Raw genomic sequence first — 23,185 nt, forward strand, 5'->3', positions numbered from 1 at the left:
TTTCATTTACTAGTATTTTAAAAGTACATTTGTAAAACAAATACATCAGGTCTTATAATGAGCACTAAATGTTATTACTAGAGATAATTTTGCCCTTTTTCAAAAAAAAATTAGAGACAATGTCTTGACAAGACAAAAAGATCTGAAGTATAATCAGTTATAAATTAACAGTGGTAGTAGACAATGGCCATACTTACTGAAAGGATGCTGGGCAACGACTGGGTCAGACCTCAGATGTTCTCCAACCCCATACTTGTTCTCAGCAAACACTCTAAAGATGTATTCTATCCCGTCATGGAGTCTGATCACTCTCATGGTGGTCTTCTGGATGGCAGAAGCCACTGTAGTCCACTTGTTATCTGTTGTTCTCCTCTTCTCCACAATGTAATTAGACACCTCTGCACCACCATCATCTTTGGGTGGTCCCCACTCTAGTGTGATGGCATCGGCAGTTATCTCATCAAACGTAATGGGTCCAGTGCAAATACCGGGTTTGCCAACCACCTTCAGCTGGAACTTGCAGTCCTTTGAGCCAGCACTGTTCCTGACATTTATAGTGTAGGTGTCAGCATCTCCTCTCTGGGAGTCTCTAATCAGTAAGGTGGTGATGCCCTGAGATGCTTCAACACACATCCGGCCAGTATCACCCACTCCCATATCGCCCTTCTTCCAGGTAGCAGTGGGGTTTGGAACTCCAGTGATGGGGATGTTAATGCGTGTTGTGCTGCCCTCCTTAACCACACAGCAGCCATCGTGCAGATCACTTAAGTTGCAGTCGGGTAGCACTGAAGTTCAAAAGGATAATCATCATTAAAAAGTTCAACATTATAATTTTAGTATAACTAAGAATAGCATGAAGGCATTTTTACCAAATTGGTCCTTTGCAACAGCAGTGAGCTCAGTGGGTGGTCCCTCTCCAGACTCGTTGAGTGCCTTGACCCTGAAAGAATACTCCTTGCCTACTGTCAGTTCTCCAATAGTGTGTGAGGTATTCTTGCCTTTCAGGATCTGCTTCCACTTCTCCTCGCCTTCACCCTGCTCCAAGATGTATGCAGTAATAAAACTCCCACCATCATTGATGGGCTTCTTCCAGGACAGGGTGATAGAGTTCTTTGTAGTCTTCTGAGCTTTGAAGTCTGTCACTGGACCAGGTTGCTCTGCACAGGAAGGACAAATGGACGAAGGTTGAACGTTTGTGTTTTTTTAGCTACATATATAGTGTCTTTCTTTGAGCTCATGAATGCAGTGGCTATACAGCATGAGTATATTTAAATTTAAGTATCAAATATCTTGTAACTACCAGAGGCCCTGATGCTGCCTGGGGTCTCACAGCCTTCTCCAATGCCGTATGCATTTTCAGCTAGAACTCTGAAGCAGTAGGCCTGTCCTGCCTCCAGGTTGGTGATCCTGAAGGAAATCTTAGGACAATCTGCTGACACACAGGTCCAGGCTTTCCTCTCAGCCAAACGTTTCTCTACGATGTAGTTCTTAACTGGACTACCACCATCAATCAGTGGGGCATCCCAGGTGATGCAGGCATGGGTTCTGGAGGTTTCCTTCACAGTCAGGTTTAAGGGTGGGCCCGGAGAATCTAAGTGGGCAAGAGAAGCAATTTCTTTGCCTTATAGCTTTCAGAAAGTTATACAAGCACGAGTACAAATGCATGTCTGAAGTGAAAACACACATTAGGCCTATGTGTGCACTCTATATTTATTTAAAAAAAAACATTTTCTTTCTTCATGCTGATATTTCTGATATATCTTATATAATCATATATATGTTCTACTTTTTTACACATTTTAAGGTGAAAACTAGGTTCGACTCCATTTAATACATTTAATGTTTAATTTTTAAAACCACCATTTCAAGAATTGTATTTCAGCTCGATGCAGGTTAAGAAAAACCTCTTGATAGATTTGAACTATAAATCAGTGAAAAGGTTTTTCACTTACTTGGTTTCATTTACATGTCTACATTGCATGTGACAGTACAACTCACTGGAGTGTGTGTACTCAACATTTTATATGCCAGAAATTCTTACCAAGGACCTTTACTACGATGGTGTAGCTCTTAGAGCCGCTGCTGTTCTCCAGTGACAGAACATATTTGCCAGAATCACATCTGTTAACATCCTCAATCATCAGTAGGGTGTCCCAGTCCGATGTCTTGATCAGTAGTCCTTGCCTTTCCTTCAAATTAGCATCAACTTTAGTCCATGTCACCTTCGGTGCTGGGCGTCCTCTCAGTGGTACATAGAGCCTCATGGTTACTCCAGCTCGCAGAACCAAAGCTTTTCTCAGGTCAGCGTCAAGCTCAGCATCAGGAGCAACTGGAGGAAACAAAGGGTGGGTCATTAACAGTGTTGGATAAGTTACTTTGAAAAGGTAATTAATTATAGTTACTAGTTACTTCTTCAAAAAAGTAATTGAGTTAGTAACTGAGTTACAAGATTCTAAAAGTAATAATTACTTGAAAAGTAACTATTGTGTTACTTTAAAAAAATCCAGGGTATAATTGGCCATTTTAACTACTTTTGATGTTTCCTCCACATTTCACCTTTAAAAACTATTTACTTGTTTGGTCTCATCCTTTTCAGCACAACCTCACATGTCTGAATTTACAGTCATGTTTTCATTTTGACAAACTGTATTAACACAATTGATCTAAAATCAGACAAAAAACATAAAATCAGAGTAGAAAAAGTTATATTTTTACTGTAACAACCACAAACATGTTTAATGAATCATATTTCATAACTTTAAATGCAAATATAAATTGTCAATGTTTAAATCATATGCACATGTTTTACAAATAACAAAGTTATTTGCATCCATTTACCTTTTACCCTCTTTTTAATAACCATTTCAAACTATTTACAGAACAATCAGCTGTTCTTCAATAAGATGCCACAAATTATTTGTGCCACTGCAAAAACATCATTTCTGTCTACTATAAAGGAAACATCACAGCCTGATACCTGCAGGTCTGACAGCAGCAGGTGTATCACTCCTGTTTTACCTGGAGACAGCAGTCGCCTCATTGTTCTGACACACAACACAAAACTACACACTAACTACACAAGACAACACATTAACTACACACTCCAAACACGCTAAACGTCATAAATCTCTCACATCTCAAAACTCTCTCTCTCTCTCTCTCTCTCTCTCTCTCGCCGTCACTCCTGAAACTTCCGCCTCTTCCTAAACAACCAAATGTCATGTTGCCATATCATTTTTTCATTGGTCCACATGGTGCATTTTCCCACCAACACAAACGGGCAGTTTTTGTTTTGTTTTTCTTATTGTTTGCTCATAAGCAGAGAGTGTTCGCTGTGCTGTCCTTAGACAGTAAACGTGACGAAAGTATTGAGGAAAAAACGCTGCGTATATATAGTTTATCATGACTCTGGTTTTACGTGGCCTTGTCACCTTGTTGCTTTGTCTTTAAGTGGTCATGTGATTGACCACGACTACTTTATTCTTCCTCAGTCAAACAGCAGCACTCATGCCATTGTTTTGCCCCCTGTGCTCCAGGTGTTGTGCCAGACAGTGATCGTGATCACCATCCGCGGAAGCGCAGCTGCTTAAAGCTGCAGCGCCCAGATTACTTACAGCTACTTCCTGCAGCTGATATAAGATGCGGTAAACTGAACACAGCTTCAACCGTCTGTTTGTTGAAATAGTAACGGACCGCATTTTCTTGTTAGTAACGGTAACGGCGTTGTAACGATAGGAATAGTAATTAGTTAGATTACTCGTTACTGAAAAAAGTAACGCCGTTACTTGTAACGCCGTTATTCCCATCACTGGTCATTAATCACAGTGACTAACTTAACTGTTATGTCGTCTGTTAGTTGCCATTATTTCTTCTGTTAATCTGTCTTGCCCATTTGGCAGTACTCTCTTTTTGCTAATTTGTCCTCCTGAAAATATTAAGTGTTAATTTTGGCTAATACCAAGAAAGTCTTAGTTTATCAAGTTCACCAAGAATGATACTAATTATTGACAATATGTTTAATTAATAAAGTTAATTCGCTAGCGGAAACAAGTAATATAATATATAGATTAAAAAGATAACCACAAAGGCCAGACCAGCAATTTCAATTACGCTAGCAAATTGCTGGTTGGTCAAATTTTTCTAATAGTTGGACTTGATATGAGAAATTCTATGTTGGATTAGGTAAATGGTTATTTCATTTTCTTCGATTACCACTGAGCCAGTTAGTAGTCATACAATCTGATCTCCATAATGTCATATGCATTAAAGTTATTTAATGAAATTGAGTTCCTCTTTCACAGTGATAAACTGTGATATAGTAATGAGAGATAAGGTGTACTACTGTATTTGCTGACACAGTCTCTCCTTCAAAGCCAAGCTAACTTGATTGATTTTTATATTGCCTCTTGATTTAATTCTTTTTTCTTTTAGAGATTCAGCAATAGCCACACGTATTCATAACAATGATTTAGACATAAGCTGTTGATCTCCAGTGGAAACACCCCACAGAAAACCATTAAATTAAACCAGTAAACTAAACAATTTTCCTTTTGGAAATTATTTATCTAAATAGTGTTGAATCAGAGACAGCTGGGAACATACTTAGAATATCCTTAGGCATGTAGTTTCCAGGCACCTCGCTGGGCTCACTGTAGCCAATCTTGTTAACAGCCGTGACTCTGAACTGGTACTCAGTGTTGTCCATCAGGCCTGTCAGCAGGAATTTCGTGGCCTGGAGTTTCTTCGGCACATTGCATCTTGTCCAGCTCTCTGCATCAACTCGCTTGCACTCAACCAAGTATCCAATGATCTCACAGCCACCATCGTATGCTGGTTTGGTCCAGCTAAGGCTAACTGACGTCTTGGTAGAGTCCACCACCTTGGGGAAGGCAGGTGGCCCGGGAGGATCTAAATAATTATTTATGAATAATTAGTTGTCTGAAGCGTTTTACTTTCATTTAGAAAGTGTGTTTTAAAGCAGATACTCACAGACAGGGTCAACAGCCAGGGCACCATTTGAAGCGTCGCTGGGTTTCCCAAGACCAGCCTTGTTTATAGCAATTACTCTGAACTCATACTCAGAGCCCTCAGTCAGTTGAATGGCCTTGATGGTCCTATCAATGACTGGTCGGCGGTTAACCTTAGCCCAGCTCAGCTCAGTGGCCTCACGTTTCTCCACCATGTAGCCAAGGATGGGAGACTTGCCATCATTGGCTGGGGCCTTCCAGCTGACTGTCATGGAGTTCTGTGTGATGTTGGTGATGACAGGTGGCTCACATGGACCAGGAACATCTGACAAGAGATAATGTTTTAATTCTCTGATGGGCTACACCAACTTTGATCAACATGGTGTTATAAAGGAATAAAAAACTTACACATTAGCCATGTCACACAATTCACAATTTGAAAAATTGAATTTAAGCAAAAAAATGTCAAGATATATATCAAATCACAGTAATTTTAATGATTTAAACATGGTCAAGCTAATATGAGACTTTATGCAGTCAGTAAAACATGCATGCTTTCATTTTTTCATTTCATTCTCCTCAAGTAGAATACAGTGAGTTTTCTTACCATACGGATTCTTGACCGTGACGGCATCAGTCATAATGGGATCTCCCACACCATACTGGTTCTCAGCACTGACTCGGAACTGATATTCGTGTCCTTCAATAAGTTTCTCTACTGAACAGTCAGTGATGTGTCCATGGATGTTTGAGGTGACCAATGCCCAGTTGGCCCTGCTAGTCTCACGCTTCTCAATGATGTAGTTAGTGATTTCAGAACCGCCATCTGCAAGTGGTGGCACCCATCGCAGCTTAACACGGTCAGCAAACACCTTAGAAATTTTCACTGAGGCTGGAGGGCCTGGTTTGTCTGTGGTAGAAAAAACACAAGGATAAGCTTTTTTCTCTCAAAACATGAAACGCTAGCTTAAGCACTACAATAAAATGAACTAACATAACTTTAGCTTACCGAGTACTTTGACCTTTATGGTGGCGTACTTGGTGCCATTGACATTTTCAGCTGTGATAGTGTAGTCCCCAGTCTCTTTCCTGGTGACAGAGTATAGCTCCAGCAGATGAAGATGTTTCTTTTGGGACATCTTCATTCCCTCAGCAAGGACCAGAGGTACTCCATCCTTCTTCCAGCTCACTTTGGGAAGTGGTTTGCCAAAGACCTCAGCATCCAGGAAGACATTTTCTCCAGCTTTCACCACAATCAGGTTCTTCATGTTAACACCTAATTCCACACGAGGAGCAACTGCATAGAAGAGGAAAAAAACCCTCATGATTATTTGTATATGACTGTATTTGTGTATCACTTTCGTTACTATGCAGAGTTGTACCATTCTCTGCGATGACAGGAATAGGGTCAGACAGCTCAGATGGAAGGCTGCTGTTAATTGCGGTCTTGGCGATGACTCTAAACTGGTATTGTTGACCCTCCTGTAGGTTAGTCACCACATAGTTCTCTGTCTGGATGTTCATGCAGTTGGCATTGCAGCGAGTCCACTTCTCTTCTGGAAGCTTTGTATATTCCACGTAGTAGCCAATCAACTTGCTGCCACCGTCATGCTTTGGACGGCCCCACACTAATGATACAGTGCTCTTGGTCACATCCATGGGCTCGGGTTTTCCTGGTGGGTCTAGATAGAAACAAAACCCCCCCACAAATGAACAGTTGTAGACGATACAGTTTAAATAACAAAGAATGAACTTGAATGCAAAAGAGTGCAAATATATATAGCAATATATCCTGAAATTAAAAAGAAAATATATTAACCAGAAAAAGTAGAATTTGAATCATTCTGATATGAGTCAAAGACGATTGTGGGTGGGGAGTATTGTGTAGGTGATTTTGACATGGAATAATTAAACTACTGATTTTATCATTGAATTGCAGCATCTGTAATCATTTAATTGCTTTCTCCTCAGTTTTTGTGGGTATTAAATCAACTACAGCATGTTTATTTAAAGGAAGGGTTCCCTAGCTTTACTGTTATATACTTTACTATATTACTGTTGAGTTGACATTGATTGATTGATAATTAAAAAAAAAATGTAACTGATTGATCAACTGATAGACAGAAAAATAGAATTCACCACTTTAATGTTAGGGCTAAAATGGGCTTCTGTATTTCAGATGTGTTTGGTTAGTTAACTTGTAACGGAAGTAGGTATTTTAAAAATAAATTTCCTTATCTTTTTGTTTGACATGTATTAAAGGGCCTGGGGCTGCTGAACTGAATCACTATTAAATATTTAGCCTTGGTACATGGAGCACGTTATCTAAAAGGGGAGATACATTTTTATTCCGTGGTTAAAAATAATTTTTAAAAAATCAAATGTTTGCTAGCTTCAACAAACTGATTGGGAAATGTTAAAAACAACAGAGGGCATACATAAAATGATGTATATGATATTTTTTCCAGTTAATAAAAACATGAATGACATAAAAGTGCAGTTGTGTTGTGAAGAGCTCTTTGAATTTAAAGTTGTCATTTTTGTGCTATTGGTTTTAACTGAAATTTATCAACAATATGGTGAAATGGTGAGAAAAATTATGATGTTTTTCTAGTTATAAGAAGTGTTCATACCGACAGCAGTCCTGGCAGTGATGAAGTCTGTCTGTTTACAAGGTTTGCCCTGTCCGGCCTGGTTTTGTGCTGACACCCTGAAGGTGTACTCCAGGCCATCGATCAGGCCTGTGCAGGTGTACTGAGTGGCTTTGACCAGAGTCTCATTAGCCTTCACCCACAGAAGGCTATTCCTCTCCTTCTTTTCAATGCAATATCCACGGATGGGGCTCCCACCATCAGAGCTGGGACGCTCCCATGATAGGATGACGAAATCCTTGTTGATCTTGTTTATCTGCAGGTTTCTGGGTTCACTCGGAGGATCTTTGGGGAAAAAAGCCATTAACACATAATGTTATTCTTGTAATGTTGGGAAGCTATGATACATATTAGAATACAAATGCTCACCAAATGGATATCTGGCAATCATCTTCTCAGAGTAGGTAGGCCCAGAGACGCCAAACCTGTTTTCAGCACGAACACGGAAGCTGTACTCTTTGCCAGGTGTCAGTTTGGTCATTCTGAAGCTCGTCTTTGTGCAAGATGTAGAAACGGTGATCCAATCACCCTGGCTAACATCACACTTCTCTACAATGTAGTTGGTGATGTTGCTACCACCATCCTCCTGTGGCGAGTTCCAGAGCAGTGTGCACGCATCCATGTCCAGTTCAGTGATCTCCAAAGGAGCTTCAGGGGGTCCAGGGATGTCTGAGACACAGACAGCACACATGTTGATAATGGAAGGCAGGGCAAAGCACTGCTGATGTGTTTACAAGAACCAGCGGTGTAAAAAGTCTCCGTTCTAACTTACCCATGACGATGACTTTGAGGATCTGATTAATCTTGGCAGTACTGTTCTCAGCTGACAGGCTGTAGTAACCACTATCCTTTCTTGTGACATTCTTTATAATAAGTGAGGTAGTTGTCAGCGTCTTTACAATGGACAGGCGATCAGAGGTTAGCACATCCTCATTGCCCTGCTTCCACTTGCAGACAGGAGCAGGTTTACCTGCCACAATAGCCTCAATCGTCATCTTGGATCCAGCTCTGACTGTCACAATGTCAGGCATGATTATCTTCGGAGCCACTGAGAGGAAGACAAAATATCAATAGTTACTTCTGTATTTCATGATGATTTAAACTTTTTGATTGACCTACATAAATGACAGTGTCTCAGTTACTATTATCCATACTAGTATGAGGAAATGTTTAAACTTGTCTACTCACTGAGCTGCTCCTTAACTTCAAACATTCCCTCAGCCTCTCGAGCCAAACTGACTCCCACTGAGTTCCTAGCAGCCACTCTGAACTTATACTTCTTTCCTTCTTTCAGACCAACTACCACGATAGTCAGGTCTTTGACCACAGAATATGGTGTCCATTTGTCCTCAGGTGCACCCTCCTCCTGGTAATCCACCACATAACCATTGATTTTGGCACCTCCATCCCTGAGTGGTTTTAGCCAGCCCAGTGTAGCACTATTCTTGGTGATCTCTAACACGTCCATCTTCTTTGGAGGGTCTGGCTCACCTGAATCCAAAACAAAGCAGGGATTAGGAACAATTAACAAAACAGACTAAATTCAGAGTCAGAAGAACACGGAACTTACTGATTGGGTCAACAGCCAAGTAGGACCTGGGTGAGTCCTGAGGAACTCCAATGCCATACTTGTTGCAGGCCATGACTCTGAAGTAATACTCAATGCCAGGTGTAAGGTTGGTGACCTTAAAGCTAGTCTTCTTCAGGTCCTCTGTGCACTTGGTCCAGGTCTTCCTATCAACCTCTCGTTTCTCCACAACGTAATTGAGGATGGGGCTGCCTCCGTCATTCTCTGGTGGCAACCAGGAGAGTTGAGCTGTTGTTTTGGTGATGTCAGTGGCATCCAGGCTGCCAACCGGACCAGGTGTGTCTGTGGACAAAATTTTTTAAATCAAAGACATGACAGCCTCCTCATTAGTGACCAGTCTTTTTAAACGGGTTTAAAAGTTATTAAAAGAAAATACACCATTTGACATTCGTTTTTTGTTTCTCACCAAGGACTTTGACACGGACAAATATTGCTTTCTCTCCAGCTGAGTTGGACAGAGTGAGTGAATATTTTCCAGAATCCTCTCTGGTGCTCTCAGGGATAACAAGGAAGGACATGGTGTCAACCTGGTCCACGTGACCTCGGCGGATTACATTGTCCACACCCAACCGCTTCCACGTAACCTTGGGGGCAGGCCTTCCTCTGATCACGGCGAAAAGCCTTATAGGACAACCAGCCCTCACAGAAAGGCCTTTCCTCAGACTGGCATCCAGCTCAATTTCTGGAGCCTCTGTTTTACATGAAAAACAAATGAATGTTTAGTGTCATCAGCTTTTGGAAAATTTACAAGACTACTGTACTATAAAACATTTATTGAGGCACAGAATCTGATGACTTCTTACCCAGGATCTCCTTGGGAGACACTGCCTCCTTCAAATAAGCATGGCGTCCCCAGCCCACCTGGTTTTGGGCTGACACCTTGAACTCATACTCCTGCTTTTCATCAAGCTGGCCAATAGTAAATTCTGTGAGCACCAGTGGTCCATGAGTATCAATTCTCTTCCAGCCCACTGTGGGATTCTCAGGGTCCGCCTCACTTTTCAGCCTCATGTCCAAGCTATAGCCAATAATGGGGGCGCCACCGTCATAGACAGGTTTAGACCAGGACAGAGTGATAGAGGTTTTTGTGCTGTCGGCCACCTTCAGGGCTGCAGGGGGACCAGGTGGCTCTGTAGGTGGAGACAGTGAAACAAAACTTATTATGAATGCAGAAATAAAAGACGAAGCTTGTCAAATCTTAAACCCCATTGTCTGGCATTTTACATGTTCTTCAGCTCTACCACAAAAAAACAAAACAAAACAACCCCCCCACTTGAACTTCTTAATAGTAAAGTTGTGACAGCAAACTCACCAATAGGATCTTTGGCTGCAACTGGTCTGCAGGGTTTACTGGGATCTCCCAGACCGACATCATTCTCAGCTCTCACTCTGAACTGGTACTCATGGTTTGGAATCAGGTTGGTTACTTTCATGCGTCTCTCAGAGATTGGGCTCTTAGTGCAGGGCACCCAGCGCACTGCCCTCTTCTCCTTCCTTTCAAGGATGTAGCCAGTGATTGACTTTCCTCCATCATTCTCAGGAGGAGCCCAGACCACAGTCATCTCATCTTTGCTCACCTTTAATCACAACCAATTATTATAGCTATGTTAATTACTATGTTATAAAAGCTTGAAGATGTTGAAATGTTTTCCACGAGACACAATTTGAAATAAAACCGAGTAGAGAGTATACAAAAATTTACCTTGGTGACTTCAGGGGCATCAGGGGGTCCAGGTTTGTTGAACTGAGTCTTGACAGTTATAGGCTTACTGTCCATGGCAGGGCCAGTTCCCATCTTGTTTTCTGCCCGCACTCTGAATATGTATTCATTGCCCTCCACCAAACGAGTGACGTTGCAGTATGGTGTGACCACAGAGGCTGAATATGTGGACCAAACCATCCTCCTGGTTTCACATTTCTCTAGAATGTAGCTGTCCACCTCACAACCTCCATCATCCTCTGGAGCATCCCAAACCACTCTGCACTTGTCAGCTCCAATGCCAGTAATCCTCAGGTCTCTCACTGGGCCGGGAACGTCCAGGACATTAACATTGGCATATGCTGTGAAAGTCCCACCCGAGTTGGTGGCAGTGATAATGTATTTTCCTGTGTCACTACGCTTGGACTTAGTCATCAGAAATTTTGAGTAGTCTGGGCCAGTTTCATAGCTTATTCTGGGATTGTCTCCAGTAGCCTTATCTTTCATCCATTTAACCTCAGGCTGGGGCTTTCCTCTCAGAGCAGCCTCCATCCTGACTGACTCTCCAGCTTTTACTGTCAGTGTTCCAGCCAACTTCAGGTCAATGACAGGCTTCTGGATCTCCTCCCTCACCAGAATATCTGCAAGTTTTACCCAGGCACTCTCACCTCCTTCACTGACAGTCTGCACTCTGGATAACAAATTGTAAAAATAAAGGTATATAAAGGTAGATAGCTGGATAACCCTTACAGAACACAATTTCTGATCAGATAAACACCCAACAAAACAATCAGTAATTACAAATTAGAAATGAAGTAACCTACCTGAAGGTGTACGTCTGATTTTCCACACATTTATCAGCCAAAAAGAAGGTGTCTGTGAGAGTAGTGGTGTTGAGTTTTTCCCACTCCTCCGCATCTTTAGTTTTACACTCCAGGTTGTAGGAGAGATGGGGGCTTCCACCATCATAGTCAGGCTTCCGCCACCTCAAATTGACATAGTTCTTACCAATGTCAATTGCTCTGAAGTTCTCAGGCTCGCCGGGCTTGTCAATAGGGTCCATGGCCAATGTAGGAGTTTTGATCTCCACGGAGGGTCCTGGTCCTATTTTGTTCTCAGCACAGACACGGAACAGGTACTCATGGCCTTCCATCAGCTTTGCCTTGATCTTACGATTAGTGCAGTGGGAAGAGATCATAGACCACATGCTAATACTAGGCTCTCTGCACTCCACAATGTAGTTGGTGATCTCGGATCCACCATTGTCCTTAGGGCTCTCCCAGTTGATCATGCATGAGCCCTTAGTGACATAGGTCACATTCAGATTCTGGCAGTGGCTGGGTCGGTCTAGAACATTAACTGTGATTGTGCGGGAAGCCTCACCACCTTCATTTGAAGCTTTCAGAATATATTTGCCATGGTCATTCCTTGTAGCTTCCTTGATCTTTAGGTGGACTAAAGGAAGATTCTGCAGGATGGTAACACGTTTGCTGTTCTCTAGAATAGTCTCTTCTTTTGACCAAAAAACTTCAGGATCAGGGCGAGCCTTGATGTAACCAATGATGTTGATGTTGTGTCCAACACGCACAGTAACACAATCTCGACAAGTGGCCTCCATCTCAATCTCTGGAGGTATAAGAATATCCTGAGCAGTGACTGATTCTGGGATTTCTCTTGGCTCCCCGTCTCCAATCATGTTTGAAGCAAAGACTCTGAATCTATAGGTCACACCCTCTTCCAGACCCTTCACCCTGTAGGCACACTGCTTGATCAAGTCATCCAGGTTGACTTTTTTCCATTCTTCAGCGCTAGCTTTCTTCATCTCCACAGTGTAACCAAGGATTGGGCTGCCTCCATCTTTGGTAGGTTTGGTCCACACCAGGTCAGCAGTGGCCCTGCTGTAATCTTTAACTTTAGGATTGACAGGGGGACTCGGGACAGTGATGGGCCTGCAGGGCTTGCAGGGGTCGGAGACTGGGGAGGGGCCACTAAATCCAGCAATATTTTCAGCAAACACTCTGAACTCATACTCGCTGCCCTCGTAGAGGCCCAGGACTCGGTACCTCAGGTCCTTGCAAGGTGTCTTGTTGACACGGATCCACTTTCCTCCCTTGTGTCTGCGCTCAATGATGTAGCCAGTGATCTGACTGCCACCATCAGTTAGGGGCATAGTCCAGCCAAGTGTAACAGCATCCTCTGAGGTATCATAGGATTGTGGCTTACCAGGTGCACTAGGGGGCATGAATGAGTGCTCAGCAACAGTGGGCTTGCTCTCCAGAGGAGCACCAATGCCCATCTTGTTCTCAGCACGAATGCGGACTACATATTCTACTCCTTTCTGAAGGCGAGCGATCCGGAGCTGCGTTGCAAGACTACCAGAACTCACACCTCCCCATGTCTCTTTGTTGGACTCTCTTTTCTCCACAATGTAATTGGTTATAGGGCTCCCACCATCATCTTTAGGAGGACGCCATTCAATTGTCATGGAATCTGGCATGACCTCCAATATGTTGACAGGTCCAATCGGAGCAGCTGGAACATCGAGTACAGTGACATTTAAGGCCACCGTCTTGGTTCCTGCTGGGTTGGACACAGTGAGCAGGTAGGTTCCAGTGTGGTTTCTGGTGCACTCATTAATGCTGAGAATAGTGGAGAAATTATCAGTGTCAATCTTAATGTTGCCCTGGCTGGTGATCTCCTCTCCTTCGATGGACCACTTGGCAGTTGGGACAGGGATTCCTCTCATTATAGCTGGCAGTCTGATGGTAGTCCCGGCCTTCACAATGATGCCTTCAGTGAGTTTAACATCAACTTCAACAATTGGGGGCACTGTGCAAAAAGAGGTCACCTCACATTACTAGACTCATATGAAACAAATATGAAACAAAGTTAAATTATTCAAACTTTACCAGTTTACCAGCCTTATCAACAGTTTCTTTTTTTCATTAAGATCATCTGCCTCCTCTAATTCTAAGTACTCACTCGAGACACTATCATGGAACACACATCTGCACCACAATTCCTACACTATTAAGTAAATATCTAATTTCAGGTGAAAACAAACAACTGGAACACTAATTTCATGCTATTAGTTATATGTGAAATCCAATAGGGGTCATGCAAATACTGTCTTCTGCCCTACCTAGTTTCTCCTGGCAGAGGATAGGCACTGTGGTATCAGGTCTGCTGAGGCCAATGGCATTCTCAGCCCTCACTCTGAAGCGGTAGGTTTTTCCTTCCTCCAGACCAGTCACATGACTCTCAGGGATGCTGACAGTTTTCCATTCATACCACTCTTTCTCTCCCTCTTCCTGGTACTCAACCAGAAAGCCTATGATTTCACTTCCTCCATTGCGATCAGGCCAGTTCCATGCTAACCATACCTCAGTCTTGTCCACATCAACATGATGCAGGTCTTTGGGAGGACCAGGAGGGACTGGAGGGATGAAAGCAAAATGAGAGCGATTCAGGCTTCAACTACTCACTCTTTGTGCAACACAGTTTTCTTTGGTGCTTAAGGAAATTTATTTTTAGTATCCCAGAAAGTTGATTCTGTTCATAATCTGGGAATAGTATCGCCAGAAAACCCTACGCCAGGTAAGATTTTGGATGATTAAACAAGCATCTGTGGAATTTTCCAACACCAAAATAATATAGATGAATTTGAAGGATAAATAGTCACTGTGTTGTTACTCACAGAGTGGGTTCATTGCCTTGATGGCCTTTGGTATCTCGACATATTCGCTGCGGCCGAACTGGTTTTCAGCGGCAACTCTAAACGAGTAGGACGTGCCCTCCATCAGGTGCTTCAACATCATACTGCGTTTCTTTGATGTAGAGCAGACAGGGACCCACTGAGTGGAAGCTGTGTCTTTCTTCTCTACCACAAAGTTAGTGATGCGAGTACCACCATTATCCTCTGGATCTTTCCAGGACAGGTAGGCAGAGTCACTCCTGACATCAGACACACGGAGGTGCTGTACAGGACCAGGTTTGTCTGAAGAAACATACAAAGAACATCACTAAAGTCTGATCCTTCATTAGGGGAAGACACAAAAATGAAACTGACTTTGTATCACAGGGGTGATGGCTCACAAAAATAAAATGTGCTTAATCACAGTCACTTTTTCAAAATTAAAAACCACACAGATGATTCAGCTCCAGATGTGTCCCTTCAAACCACCACTGAATTTTAGTTAATAATCCAATTCTACAAATAATTCCGTACTTACCAAGAACTAGCACAGTGCAGGTGACAGTCTTGGTTCCTGCTGGATTCTCCACAGTTAGGGTGTAATCTCCACAGTCACCACGATGGCAGAACCTCATCTCCAGCTTGGTGCCTGTCTGGTTGGTTTCGATATCTGCCCGAGGGGGAACTTCTGCGTCATTCTTCTTCCAGGTGACAGTGGGAAATGGGACACCTTTGATGCCGGCTATCAGAGCAATATGAGTGCCAGCCATGGCTTTAATTTCTCGGGTCATTCCGGCATCCAGAATCAACTCTGGAGGCTCTGAAAGATGTAGAAGAAGGAAGTGAGAGAATTAATGACTACAAACACTATAGTACCTCAACACACATATGTAGCATTATGTAGCATTCTATGGTACTGAAATAACAACTCACCAAGTCTGTCCTGTACTCTAATCGGCTCAGTAAGGTTGGCTGGGTTGGACTCCCCAGCAGCGTTGACAGCCATGACTCTGAAGCGGTACAAAACACCATCTTCCAAGTTGATAACCTTAAACTTGGTTTCTTTGCAGGAGTCTGGAGTCTGGTTCACCTGTTGTCCAAATTGACAAAATTCAGTGAAATAAAAAAGAAAGAAAGAAAGAAAGAAAGAAAGAAAGAAAGAAAGAACATTAGAATTGAAATGAAGAAATTAAAAGGTTAAATGTAGTTGTAGGGGTGGTCTACATGTTATATCTCTCGCCTCAATGGCTCAAGGTAACTTCCTCACCTTGAGCCATTCCTCCTTTCCAGCTGCCTGGAACTCCAGCAAGTATCCAAAGATTTTTCCTCTGCCAGTGTCGGTGGGTGGCTCCCATGACAGGGTAACTGACTCTTTGGTAAAGTCGATAGCCTTTAGATTCACTGGCGGACTAGGTTTCACTAGGGAAAAGAAGAAGGAATATTCTTGTGCTGCATTTACATCCACTAATAATAACATGGAGTGTAATTGTAAGAGAACAACTCACCAATGGGATCTTTGGCAAAGACCGGTTTAGATGGTGGGCTTGGGTCTCCAGCTCCCACTTCATTCTCAGCACTGACCCTGAACTCATACTCGCAGCCTTTCAGGAGGTCGGTCACCCAATACTCCACCTTAGGATGGATTCTTTCTGTGTTGCAGCGAACCCACCTGAGAAGAGAAACATAAAGGCTGATGTCTTGATGCATGTCAGCTAAGTAAATTCCAGAAAGTTGATTTTGTTCATCTTGACGATGCGTTTTCAGTTGGAGAAATATTTCCTTGCTCATCAACGTGACTTCTTGGATGAGTTTCTCCCACTGAAAACGCTGAAATCGAATGGAATGAAATGAAAATTCAGATGAAGTCTAACAATTTGTTTGTAAGAATGCATTTATATAAATATAAATAACATAAATTTTTTTTAACTTGAGGAATAAAGGAAGCCAGAGTACTCAGAAAAAAACAACAACACATGGTTTGCATGAGAACATGCAAACTCCACATAGAAAGACAAGGCAGGCAAATAAACTCAAACCTGGGTCCTTCTTGCTCTGGGGTGACAGAGCTAACTACCACACTGCTGTGTTGCAACAGGTTTAATCTCAGTTTTCTAAAAAAGTTTGATTTATTAGGCATTGGGCTGACTGTGGCATCAGAGTTTGTGAGGCCACACACACACTGGAAGAAAGAGTTTGACATAGCTCCCACAGACTGGTGCCCACCACACAAGACCAGTGGTAAAACATTACACACTCACAGAGCAGTAGTTACATTATCAGCAACTAAAACAAATAACTTTAACAACTAGCTGAAATGTGCTGTTAATAATTCATAAGCGTGTTACAAGTCTGGATTGTGTACTTTGACATGCCAGTCATGGCTGTGTAAGTACACGAAAAAGCAATTAGAAGAAAAGCCTACAAACATTGCCTGGGCCCTAAATTATTAGTGTTATATGTATTTATGAACCTGTTGGCCATGGTCTCCTTCCTCTCCACAATGTAGCCTGTGATTGGTTTCCCTCCATCAGCAGGTGGCTCCCAGCTGATTAGGGCAGAGTCATGGTAAACTTCCTTCACCAGAGGCTGCTTGGGAGCATCTGGTGTCTCTGTAATAGACACAATGAAATGCAATTACATGCTGTTTTTACTTTATAAACACAAAAGCGGATTGCTTGCTGGCTTTGTGTGTCGTTCTCTGTGAATATCACTTACTGAAAATGTCTCTAGCTTTAGTCTCTGTAGACAGAAGAGGGTCACTGATGCCATAGATGTTTTGAGCCATTATACGAATGATGTACTCCCGGCCCTCGATTAGCTTTGGCACCTGAAAGGATATTAGTAATCAAAGCCTTTGTACTATTGTCTTGATAACAAAAGAATAAAAAAACAGAATGGTAAAAATTCAGGCATTTCAAACAAACTTTTTTATCAAAGATTTTCACAGGATCTTCTTACATATAAGGTGCATACTAAAAGTCTGGCCCAGATTTGCACTTCTCGTCACTGTTTCCAACATTTTCTGTGCTTAAAATATCTCTACTCACTCTGCAAGTGGTTCTGGTACAGGATGAGGTGACAGGCATCCATAGGTCTCTGTTGGTATCTCTCTTCTCAATGATGTAGTTGGAGACAGCACAGCCTCCGTCATCCAGAGGCGGCTTCCAGGTGATTACCATGTAATTCCTGTAGACTTCGTTGAACTCTACGGGTCCCTCTGGTGGCTGAGGACGGTCTGACAGGAAAATAATTTACAGCGATCAGCAACATGAAAATCTTCATTTATTTTCACGCCTTGGCTTATAAAAGGTTATAATACTGGGATACTCAAATGTAACATTTATTACACATTTAAACAGTTACTTGTTCAACATGCTAAGTAAAGGAAAATATCTAAAGTCTAAAGCATTAGTATTTCTGCAGTATAGAAACATTCTGTTTCAGAGTAATTCTAAAAAACAAGTTCAAGCCTTTTTTACTTCTAGGCTCAGTTACTGTAGTTATCAGGTTGTTCTAAGTTCCCCCAAAAGCCTTCGCTTGATCCAAAATAATGCAGCAAAAGAAACGAGAAAAGAAAACTAGAAAAAGAGGCTATAATGTTCTCATATTAGCTTCTCATCAGTGGCTCCCTGTTAACCCCAGAATCAAATAAAAAACTTTCCTCCTTATATACAAGTTCTCGAAAAAACCAGGCCTCTTCTTATCTTGAATATGTTGCACATTGCCCAAACAGTACGTCACCCTCAGATTGCTTATTTTTGTTTCCTATAGTATTTAAAAAGAGAGAGCCTTTCAGGCCCCTCATATGTGGATCTGTCACTCATTTTTCCTGATAATATACCATAAATCTCTCTTATGGTCCATATTGCAGCTCCAGTATACTTACTACTCTAATTTTCTGTCTGATTTTGATGTGTTGTGTATCCAAGTAGTCTAAAAAATCTTGACTTTTTCCAGACTACACGTGGCCATTCGGTCTTAAATGCTCAGACCAGAGCGTTCTCACTCCCGAGGCGTAACATGTCGACGTTTTTTCACGTCCCGCGGCGTTCCTGAGGAACGCGAAAGGAGACCTTCGGCGTTCTTATGGTACGCGGCGGGTTATGGCTGGAATCCAGTGCAATGACGCTCCCGCGGTAGTAGACGCAGGAACAGCCCTGTATTCCAGCCCTAAACCTAACCTTATCCCTAGCCCTGACCATAACCTTATTCCTGACCTTAACCAGGACTTTAATGATGTTAAATAGCGTGTTTCTAAGCGATTTGAAGAAAAAGAGCGAACATGTGTAGGTTCAGTCCAGACGGTTCTCATATTTCCTCTTTTTCCGAGGTCGTCATTTAGGAACGTGGTGGGTAGCCGAAAACGTAATATGGTGACGATTTGTCACCTAGCGTAAAATGTTACGCTTTGGGAGTGAGAACGGGTTGCTCAGACAGACAGAGGCACTGTTTTAAGTGCCTTTTCTGAATTTTAGTTTTTAAACCTCTGATTTGATTTTGAGTCATGTACAAGCAGCTGATCACTCATCTCGATACATCCATTAACATATCCTTCATTTCTGGTGTTAGGTGTTGGTTCGGATCAATGCTACTTTTGTGTTGTGTTAGTTCCACAGCTGGTCAGGTCATTAGCTCTTTGCTGCGACTCACCGACCACAGTGATGGTGCAGATTCCCGAGCGAGTGCCAGCAGCATTCTCCACGCTGACACAATAGCGGCCGCTGTGTTCTCTCTTGGCCTTGCTGATGTTGAGGCTGAGGTGGTGGGTGGTGCTGTGGAGGCTGATTTCCTCATCTGCCTTCAGGTCCTCATCATTCTTTGCCCAGGTGATAGCAGGGGCCGGTTTGCCACTGTAGCGTCCCGACAGCATGCAGGTGTCTCCCACCTTTACCATGAGCTTTTCCCTGAAGTCCAGGTCCAGAGTCGGTGGCTCTGCAGGGGTAACAGTTAAGCTAGTTATTATATCAGCTGAAAATCTTCCCCTAGATCATTTTCTCTGATTTAAAAGACCATTTCCACACCTACAACAGTTATAATGGCACATTTTGTCACATTTTCTTACTTCATATCAAATTATTTAATCTTGTTTATTGTATTTCCACAACAACCACGAAGATCAAGTTCCAGTCCATGTGTGTTGAAAATCATACAACAGATGCATTGAAGCCTTTAAAAATAACTTAAAATAAAAATATATTTACAGTTATTCTGTATGAACAAACATAGGCAACAGGAATGTTCACACATACTGTAGCTTAAACCCCACAATCTGTACACATGAAGGTGGGGTTCAAAAATGAGTGAATGTCATCAGTTCAGTATCTAACCATATTTGGACTTCCCTTCATTTGCTCAAATACGACCTAGAAGAACCTGACCTAAAAATGTATTTTTACACATGAATATGACCTTTTGAATATAAAATGTCATAATTTTGTCTTTTCACATTATTTGGAGAAGCAGGGTTAACACAAGACTTCCACACACACTACGGTGAGACTCTGCCATTTAGATATTTGTATTAAATTTTCTCATAATTAGCAAATAACATATTGGCCAAAAGTATGTTTAGTGAGATTAAGGTAACCGTGATCTTTGACAATCAGAATCTAATCAGTTTATCCGTGAGACCAGGAAAACTCAAGTTATCTCCATTATCAGAATAGAACGGCTGAATAAAAACATACAAGCTCTGGCCTTTGCTGACAACTGAAGCATTAAAACATCTCTTTATGCCATTACATGGCAAAACACTGACAAACCTCGAATTACATCCCAAAACCAACTTGCTGAAACAACTGTTATACCTCATAAGCAATGTTGAATCATAGTTACCATCCTTGGTTTTCACATTGGTGAGTCACTAGTTTTTATGATAAAATTAATGTTGTCATGTTGTGTCACTTACCAAGTTCATCCTTGCACTGCACAGGTTTGGTGGCAAAAGATGGTTTGCCTTGTCCCACCTGGTTGACAGCTGAGACTCTGAACTCATGGCTTGAGCCTTCCTTCAGCCCAGTTAGTGTGAACCGTCTGTCCATCAGCTTGTCCTCTCCGCCTACTCTCACAAAGCTGTCATGGCCTATCATTCGGGACTCAAGGACATAGCTGGTCACATCTGCACCACCATCATATTTGGGTGGTCTCCAGGTGACGGAGATGGAGTCTTTGGTAATAGCTGTGATGATTAGATCCTCAGGACGCTCTGGGACAGCTGCAGAAGATACAAACACAGAGTGACAGCAGTTTTTTTTTGTTCTACCCAAATGACTGTCAAAGGGTTTCGTGCCTCACGAGCGGTTGTTGTTGTTTTCCTGTAGATATTCTGCACAAATTGTGAGGAGTTGACTTGTAAAAAAGATTTACTTCCAGGTTATAATTAACATTCAAATTATTGAAAGTATATAATTGAAAAACTATTTTTGCGCTTCCATAGATTTAAAACAAATTTGTAATAATTAATTGATGAATTAATTAATTTTTAAAACGACATAAAATCAGCGTCTTCTAGATTTCATGCCTAATAGTTGCAACTTTGAAATGAGGATTTAAGAAAAAACTTTGTATATAACAATTCAGTAATAACTCCTATTATGTTTTTTCTAGTTTGGTGATTACCCTTAAAATTGTAAAGAAGTTACAACTAAAATGTTAAATAAGGGACTCTTTTCCTTTCAGGTTACTACATGTTGGACTTACAGATGGGATCTTTGATGAGAACCATCTTGTCGGTCTCGACGAAAGGTCCCATGCCTATGATGTTCTCAGCTGCAATCCTGAAGAAGTAGCCCTTGCCATCGATGAGTCCTTGTACTACAGCATTGTTTCTTGTCACTGTGTAAGATACAGAGGTCCAACCCATGCGGTCTGACTCTCTCTTCTCAATAATATAGTTGGTAATGGCTGAGCCGCCATCATCCTCAGGGGAGTACCAGGTCAGCTTGCAGGAGTCATTGGTCAGGTTCTCTCCAGCGAAGGGAAGACCAACTGGTCCAGGAACGTCTGTAGAGATAAGGACGGAGTCAGACTCTGCACATAAAGCTTCCATATTCTACTTGGATACGCGGTTAAGAAAGTGGATGGGACAGCTCTTTATGCATCAGCATGTTCAAATTGTTTGAGGTGAATGTGATTACCCACCCAGGACCTCAACAATGACCGCCTTCTTCCTCTCTCCGCCCTCGTTCTTTGCACTTAGTGTATAAATGCCCTGGTGTTGGCGTCTGCAGTTCTTAATGACCAGTGAATTAGAGATGCCTGTCGTCTCCACCACGGCCTCTTTGGGCACCTCACTGTCATCCCGGCACCAAGTGATCTGTGGGGCAGGTTTGCCGGACACGTAGGCGATAATGCGGATGGTGCCACCGGCATGGACTACGATTTTCTCCTTCACTGAGGCGTCAAGATCCATCTCAGGAGGAACTGCACGAGACGGGGACAATTTTTACGTTTGTGTTATTAACAAAAAATATTGCTTTGCCAGATGTTAAAGTTGGATCTGTATCTTACTTGTTCTGTCTTTGACCTCAATTAGCTCAGACACTAATCCAGGGTCTCCTACTCCAGCAGCATTCACAGCTCGGACTCTGAAGCGGTACAGACCACCTTCCTTAAGGCCAGCCACCACAAATTTAGTTCCTCTGATCTCAGTGTCCTTTGCCTGGGCAGAGGCGAAATGCAAATTAACGTTCATTTAATCATGTTAAAAACACTACATACTGGATCTTCATTGGCTTTGTGGAGATGTCTCAAATCCTGAAGTCAACATTACAACATTAAAGATGAGTTCAGAGCAACTGATGTCACTCTGTAAAGTAAAGATGTGGGTGGCTGTAGTGGTTCGATCCCAGGCTGCATCCTGGCTGCATGCCAAATATCCTTGGGCAAGATACTAACCCCGTGTTTGCCTACTGGTGGTGGTCAGAGGGCCCGGTGGCGCCTGTGTCCGGCAGCCTCGCCTCTGTCAGTGCGCCCCAGGGCAGCTGTGGCTACAATGTAGCTTGCCATCGCCAGTGTGTGAATGTGTGTGTGAATGGGTGAATGACTGAATGTAGTGTAAAGCGCTTTGGGGTCCTATGGACTAGAAAAGCGCTATACAAATGCAGGCCATTTACCATTTACATATATACACAGATTACATTATTTTACTGCATCATTACAACCATAGTGCTCTATCTCTTCATAGATTTAATGCATTGGTGTCTTATGTTAGTCTTTTCCTCTTTCTCTCTCGCTCTACCGCCCTCGCTCTCTCCTGCGCAACTAGGTTAATTGGGAACCCTCCTGCATATTGATTGCAGGGTGCTGTCAGCCCGTATAAAGCTAAGCCGGTGTTTTTCTGGATCGTTCCTCCCGTGCGTTTGGCGCAAAGCAGCAGTAAATGCTGGCACACCGCGACGGATTGATCAGCAAGCGAGTAGATCATATGACAGCTACAGGTAGTGATGGTGAGATGAACTGAAGCTTCCATCCAACCGGTCGACTCATGGTTCGAAGCATTGTGATGCTTCATTTGCTCTACTGCGCCATCAAGTGGACGATTCAAGTGAAACGGGCTCTGTGATTATAATGATGTGATGTGTAAAC

At 42.5% G+C, this 23,185-nt stretch overlaps 1 protein-coding gene across 7 annotated transcripts in view; it reads right to left on the reverse strand.

The window, feature by feature from the left end:
• Positions 1-23,185, reverse strand: part of ttn.2 (titin, tandem duplicate 2) — a 219,954-nt gene that overhangs the window by 48,360 nt on the left and 148,409 nt on the right. For all 7 annotated transcript variants that reach the window (XM_085373731.1, XM_085373730.1, XM_085373729.1 and 4 more), the window contains 33 exons: positions 22,109-22,259; positions 21,740-22,021; positions 21,299-21,601; positions 20,508-20,813; positions 19,250-19,531; positions 17,647-17,834; positions 17,315-17,426; positions 17,070-17,208; positions 16,105-16,268; positions 15,867-16,018; positions 15,533-15,689; positions 15,138-15,419; positions 14,603-14,902; positions 14,048-14,341; positions 11,730-13,734; positions 10,909-11,596; positions 10,519-10,783; positions 10,010-10,336; positions 9,613-9,897; positions 9,189-9,488; positions 8,807-9,109; positions 8,391-8,666; positions 7,988-8,287; positions 7,601-7,903; positions 6,350-6,649; positions 5,977-6,264; positions 5,575-5,877; positions 4,990-5,292; positions 4,603-4,908; positions 2,042-2,329; positions 1,301-1,591; positions 870-1,157; positions 198-785 (listed from right to left, as the gene is read on the reverse strand). In XM_085373731.1, coding sequence (XP_085229857.1) covers positions 198-785; positions 870-1,157; positions 1,301-1,591; positions 2,042-2,329; positions 4,603-4,908; positions 4,990-5,292; positions 5,575-5,877; positions 5,977-6,264; positions 6,350-6,649; positions 7,601-7,903; positions 7,988-8,287; positions 8,391-8,666; positions 8,807-9,109; positions 9,189-9,488; positions 9,613-9,897; positions 10,010-10,336; positions 10,519-10,783; positions 10,909-11,596; positions 11,730-13,734; positions 14,048-14,341; positions 14,603-14,902; positions 15,138-15,419; positions 15,533-15,689; positions 15,867-16,018; positions 16,105-16,268; positions 17,070-17,208; positions 17,315-17,426; positions 17,647-17,834; positions 19,250-19,531; positions 20,508-20,813; positions 21,299-21,601; positions 21,740-22,021; positions 22,109-22,259 — 11,119 coding nt within the window. The remainder of the gene's footprint in view (positions 1-197; positions 786-869; positions 1,158-1,300; positions 1,592-2,041; positions 2,330-4,602; positions 4,909-4,989; positions 5,293-5,574; positions 5,878-5,976; positions 6,265-6,349; positions 6,650-7,600; positions 7,904-7,987; positions 8,288-8,390; positions 8,667-8,806; positions 9,110-9,188; positions 9,489-9,612; positions 9,898-10,009; positions 10,337-10,518; positions 10,784-10,908; positions 11,597-11,729; positions 13,735-14,047; positions 14,342-14,602; positions 14,903-15,137; positions 15,420-15,532; positions 15,690-15,866; positions 16,019-16,104; positions 16,269-17,069; positions 17,209-17,314; positions 17,427-17,646; positions 17,835-19,249; positions 19,532-20,507; positions 20,814-21,298; positions 21,602-21,739; positions 22,022-22,108; positions 22,260-23,185) is intronic.

This window comes from Diplotaxodon limnothrissa, linkage group LG16, assembly GCF_057381915.1.
Source record: "Diplotaxodon limnothrissa isolate DT_005_m linkage group LG16, D_limnothrissa_male_GT1.1, whole genome shotgun sequence".
In the NCBI taxonomy this organism is placed as follows: Eukaryota; Metazoa; Chordata; class Actinopteri; order Cichliformes; family Cichlidae; genus Diplotaxodon; species Diplotaxodon limnothrissa.